The 5,901-nt window shown below is 37.7% G+C and overlaps 1 protein-coding gene across 1 annotated transcript; it reads right to left on the bottom strand.

Moving 5' to 3' along the window:
* Window positions 1–867: 867 nt before the first annotated feature.
* PRR15L (proline rich 15 like) lies at window positions 868–5,066 on the bottom strand. The gene is made up of 2 exons (XM_034415585.3): window positions 4,941–5,066; window positions 868–1,323 (listed from the first exon to the last, which is right to left on the bottom strand). Exon 2 carries the CDS (start codon window positions 1,295–1,297, stop codon window positions 974–976), a length of 324 nt encoding a protein of 107 aa, XP_034271476.1. The 5' UTR covers window positions 1,298–1,323; window positions 4,941–5,066; the 3' UTR covers window positions 868–973.
* Between the last annotated feature and the right edge of the window lie 835 nt (window positions 5,067–5,901).

Genomic DNA, 5,901 nt, shown 5'->3' with positions numbered 1-5,901 from the left:
TTGAGTCAGGTGTGTAGCCACCCATCCCGCTCACACTCAAGTAGCATACAAAGCAGAATACGGGCTGTTTTGTAAAGTGCTTTTCTGAAATTAAGTTAAATTACATCTCCAGCATTCCCTTAATCTAAGGATTCTATCCAAACAAAACCATTGTTTAAGTTCATTTGGCAAGATCTATTTTTGACACGTCATGCTGACTGCTGGTAATTATCAGATTGTTTTCAAGTTTCTTAAAAATAAAGATTTGTATGATCTGCTGTAGAATCTTTGCATGTACTGACATCAGATTGATTGGCCTTAGTTATTGATATCTAAAAGACCACTATAGCTTACCTATAAGAAGCAACTTAATTGATAAAAAAACACTTCCTATCTAAATTTTCTATCATGACGTAGAATAAAACTATATAAGGTGAATGTTTGGATAATTTTCAGTGATGATTAGATTCAACTGTTGTTGATAAGAAAGCTTACAGCAGGGAGGAGGTAGGAAGACGAAAGCAGGTGCCAGTACCAATGAGGCCTATTGGAGCAGCTGCCCAAGTGTGCCAAGAGCTGGGCAGGCCTGAGAGGTAAAACAAACATTTTCTATTTACTCCGATTAGAAGGTTAACAAGGTAGCTAAGGAGGGGTAATTGATCTGAATTTAGCAGTACTGTGTATGTTCCCTCTTCTGTGCTCTACCTCTCAATTTTCCTTTCTCATTTATAAGTCCTTCATAAGCCTGTGTTTAATGCAAGTCTTGCACTGTTTATTTCTTAAATTAAAAAAGAGGAAAACAAAATAAAACATAATGTTCATCCTTTGGGGAAACTTCACGTGAAAATCAGGGCCCGATCCTAGAGTTTCAGATGGCTCCCTCGTTAACTTCATTAGCAAATGTAATGAACCTGATCTGTCAATATCAGCTTCTCTTCAGCTGAGAAATGTCCTCAAAAAAGGGCTTATGAAAAGCATCTCTTTCACTTGGCCATTATTTTTCATCCCGTTCCCCATCAGAAAAGAAATTGGGGTTTTCGGGCAAAGTAGCCCTGATTTTCTTCTTTTCTTTGAAGCGTCCAGAATTGGAAACTTTGACATGTTTCCCTTTGGTGCTTTTGTCCACGATTTTCTCTAGCCGAGCATTGAATTCCTGCTCATTGCGGCTTCCACTGCTCCCATCTGCTGGCATGCCCTCTTGTAGACTCTCATCATTGGCCACTCCATAAATATCTGGACTTTCATACAATACCTTTGGAGTTGATTTTTTCTTTCGGAGGAAGGTTAACTTCCACCAACTATAATTATTTTCTGCCATGGAGCCAACAGGAACGATCAGTCACCCTTGGGAAAAGGAAAAAAAGCACATATCTGTTATGATCTTGTGACATTGGCTAATTCTTTTCCCTTCCATAAATGGTCAATAAGACTATATTTAGAATTCTGAGCTTCATATTCCTCATGTACACATAAAAAAGACCTCACCTGAAATCCCTATTTTCATTTCAAAAATAAATTATGCAAGTTAGATGGATAACATAAGCAAGGAACTAAGAAACTCTTGATCTGTGCCTATGCCCTTAGTACTTTAGAGAAGAAAATGTGTAATACAAATGATGAGGACAAAATCAAATTCCATGTATGTGGGAAAGATATATTTTTTATGTTTAAGGTGCAGTTGTTGAAGCTTCACTTGGAAAGGAGAGATTGAAATTGAGAATAGTTTCTTTACCAAGGTTACCTGTAAAGAATGGAAACTCCTGGGCAACTTTAAAAGACAACTTTAAAGACAACTTTATAAAGCCTACAACTACCACAGTGCTAACATATATTCCTTGCAGCGAGTACCTGAAATGATGAGATGCTGCTTAAAAGATTACTTGGTTTGAATGAATGTCTCCCCCCCACTTTCTTTTCCAAAATGTTAGAAAAACCAAATACTGCATTTAAGCTTTCCCTTTAGAATATGGAGCATCTTTCCCCCCCCCCCTCTGGTTGTTTTCAGTTGCTTCACACCCTAGTTTTGTTTATCCCTGCTGATGGTAGCAGAGACACAGTATACATACTGTTAAAGTATCAATATTAAGTCAGGAAAAGATTGGATAAAGGTTATCTTATTTGTATACATCTGAATGATCTTAGCTCAGTCAATTCATCTGTGCCTAAATTCTTCCATCTGTTCATGAACTTATTGATATCATTCTAAAAAAAATTAAATGCACTATATAAATGCTGCATTGCGGGTAGAGCAAAGCTTGTTCTGGTGCTTAGGAACTGCCGAATGTGCTTCTGAGAATCCTGTTCTTGGATCCATGCATTTTACGAAGCCACATTTATTTTTACTTGGTTTGAGAACAATTTACAGTATTCCCAAGAACCATGCTGATTGAATTAATGCATTATGCCAAGCTAAATAACTCAAACCAGTTGTAATGGGCAGAAGGAATAACCTTGAGGAATAATCAAAACAACAGTCAGATATAAGAAATCTGAGGCTCTGCCAGAATTGAGAAATCATCTGAAGATAAGATTCTTCTGAGTTCTCACAATAATAAGAAAGGAAGGAGGAAGACATTGCAATATTCTGTTTCTATAACCAATAAAAGTAGTGTTGGCATACATGACTTTAGTTTCCTAATCTGGTGTACCTTGAAGTGCTAACCCCAGTGTGTCTTATGAGTCAGTTTAAATGATCCACATGGGCCAGCCTTGGATAAGAGGAAAATAGGCTATAGTTATATCTTCTTGCTGAATAAAAATTGTCCATAAAGAACTCCAAGTATTTTTATTCTTTTCATCTAGGTGAAATTTGAAAAATTAAGTAGCATTACAATTGGTTAGCATTTAGAGACCACCAAAATACTTTAAGGCTAGACTGTGGAATATTGAAAAAAATCCTTAAAATGGAATAGGAAAGAAAACTGCATGGAATGCTTATTAAGTCAGCAGGAGAACTCAACTTGGAAGAGTATCTTTAAATGATTATTATGCATTGATTATTATTTTTCAGCTTCTAGCATCTCAGGATTTTATATTTGCTCAAGGTGTAACTTCTTGTTTTGAATCTATTCGGATCAAGAGCAAGGGCAGGAACTATATGTAAGTGAATTTGTTTATTCTAAATTAAAACATTTGTTTCCTGTATGATCTAAGGATACTGTAGCTTGAGATACCATGATAATAGTTTACAATACCTCACAGAAAAACAGACTGAACTCAACCCTCTGTTTGAAGGCCTGTCTATTCCCTGTGAGCCAAGCAAAAAGAAGAGAGGCAGCCTCTCTCCCATCCCATGTATGTCCTATATTGGAGACCATTCACTGTGTCCATAGATTTCTGTGGGAGCTGTTAAAATCCAACCTTATCTTCCAGCTCAGAAGTGGAACCAGAGAGAGATATTAGATACATAAATGAATGGTAATCTCTAGTCTAACAACTGCTATATCACTCAGCACCAGCTTTCTTCAACCAAGTACTTCCTCCAGATGCGTTACATTCTTTTTAAGCTCGATCACTAAGTTACAGATTCAAATATGCTGTCTCCAAAACCATGCTTACTCTTTATTTTAAGTCATTTAATGTTTCTCTGAAGCACACGGTCTACTGCATTCCCCCCCCCTTATTTTTTTGAGTCATGTTCTCTTTGTCCATCAACCTGGAAATGTCCTCCCTCAGTATGTCAGATATCAATGCTGGCTCAGAATTATGGGAGTTGTTCCAACAAACGACAAGGAAAGCAGGTTGGGGAAAGGAAGAAAGGAGGGGTCCATGGCCCATCTTTTATTGGGAATCATAGATAACTAGATAAACTGTCTACCATGTCCTCACACCACATATTAACTACTTCCATAGAGTGGAGATAATGGCAGAGAAGGTTTTCTCCTAGACCCTGTTAGTCAGAGTTCCTTGATTGGGAGGGGGTCTGCAACATATATTCCTTGCCTGAGTGGAATGAAGCTGGGTCTGTAGGCAGTCTGGTTCTATTCTACGTAGGGCTTTATAGGTCATAAGCACCATTTTGAATCGAAGCAAACTGGCACCTAATACAGTTCATGGAGTAGAGTGTTAGATGTGCCCTTTGGTGCCCAATTTAGCATTTGATTTCATCCATCCTTGAGAGGAATCTAATAGGTTGGGAGCAAGGCAGTTTTAAGAGATCAGAAACTGAAATATTCTGCACAGATGTATCTTTTCATTTTCTCCTTCCTTTTCTCCATGTAGAGAAAAAAAGAGGATTCATTTGCCAGAAGGAAAAAAAAAACCCTATTACTGGAATGGCATAATATTTGACAGTAATCCAATGTTTTACATGGATAACAGAAAGGTGATGGACACCTTTGAAATAGGCAGTAAAATAAATAAATGTATCAAGACATACATTTCTTATGTCTCCCAATTCTTAGAATAGAATTGAGCAAACTAATGTTCTTCACGTTTTGGACTACAGTTCTTATGATTCCTTGTAATTTGCTATTTTGGTTGGAGGTGAATGAGAACTGAAATTCAAAATTTTATCAATTTGCCTGACCTCTGAGCTAAAGAATCAGACCCTATCTCTGTTAAGTGTCTTTTAGCAGTAACTCAGGTTTGCAAAAGTGAAATATGCAAAACAGGCAGCTACTCAGTGGGCCGTCTGAGATTTTTTTTGTTTCCCTATCTTATTTGAAAGCCAAATAAAGTTGTTCCTTGTTATTCTATGCTTACAACAATCTTGCAAAAGATTAGAGCAAGAAATTGTATCTTGGTCTGGGATCATCCAGAAATTAGGAATAAGTATGGATAAAAACATGTGTTTGCCCCATCTAGATTCATAACTCTGCCCACTGAAGTTCTACTCATTTTATCTTTACATCTGCTGTGATGATCAATTAAACATTCGTGAAGACTACAAAACATAGCATTCCCAGGTGTGGAGTGAGTTTCCTTTCCCTCTTCCCTTAAAAGTGCAATTAACAACATACCTGCTTTGTCTGATGTCTGATTTGTCCGTCACTGAACAGTATCTTCAACTCTTGTAGGCAAAGACCAATATGGAGAAGACGTGAGGTAGAACGAGACACTGAGCTAGACGTTGAGTTACTTTTGTGCAAAACTGGCAGAGATGGCTTTGGCAACCAGTAAAAATGTGATTCTCACATCTCAGGTGTGTGGAGGTGCCACATACCTATTTGTGCTTCACTTCTCTCTCCCTCCCTCTGTATGTCAAGGTTAACCAGGGACTGAGCCACTCCTGCCTAAAGTAAACATGAGCGAATAGTGGCTGAGCAGGGACAGATTTGAATATTCATGATGAGGGAAATCTAAGCTGAGACCTTTTGCTGCTTTAGAGCAATTCCATTTGATTTTACCTGCGGAGGAGGAGGAGGAGGAGGAGGAGGAGGAGGAGGAGGAGGAGGAGGAGGTGTTTAAGTGGGGGGAGTTAAGTTCCAGAATTTCAGCCTGTTCAATGTTGGGAATGCATCCATGAAGCCTTAAAGGTTTATTTACTGAGTCAAAGTTTTAAAAAGATAAACACTTTACTTCCTTAGGTGGATTATGTTGATAACCACTGGCAATAAATGCATTACTGAATGCACATGCCCACAGAGGCTTAGACTTTATAATTCAAACTAAGTTAACAAGGCAAAATTTAAAACACCTAGATTGTAAAGAATTACACCCTGATAAGTGACTGGTCCTGCAGGGTGCAAATTCTCACATGAGGACACTTATTATTCTACAAGAAGTAAAACCAAGAATTTTCATTCATAATACTGTACACTGTCAACTTACTGAAGATAATTTCCCTCAAGGTCAATTTTTGGTGATCTGGCTAGTTTATTTATTTTTTCCTGCCGGAATCAAATGTGGGAATCAACCACTGAAAAACATGTCAACTATAAAGTTAACTGAAAATTCACAAAAATTCTTCTATGAGTTTTA

Source organism: Pantherophis guttatus, chromosome 4 (genome assembly GCF_059756535.1).
Source record: "Pantherophis guttatus breed Tessera chromosome 4, ASM5975653v1, whole genome shotgun sequence".
Classification (NCBI taxonomy): Eukaryota; Metazoa; Chordata; class Lepidosauria; order Squamata; family Colubridae; genus Pantherophis; species Pantherophis guttatus.
Note: the sequence above shows the minus strand (reverse complement) of the source record. Positions and strands in the feature narration are given on the sequence as shown.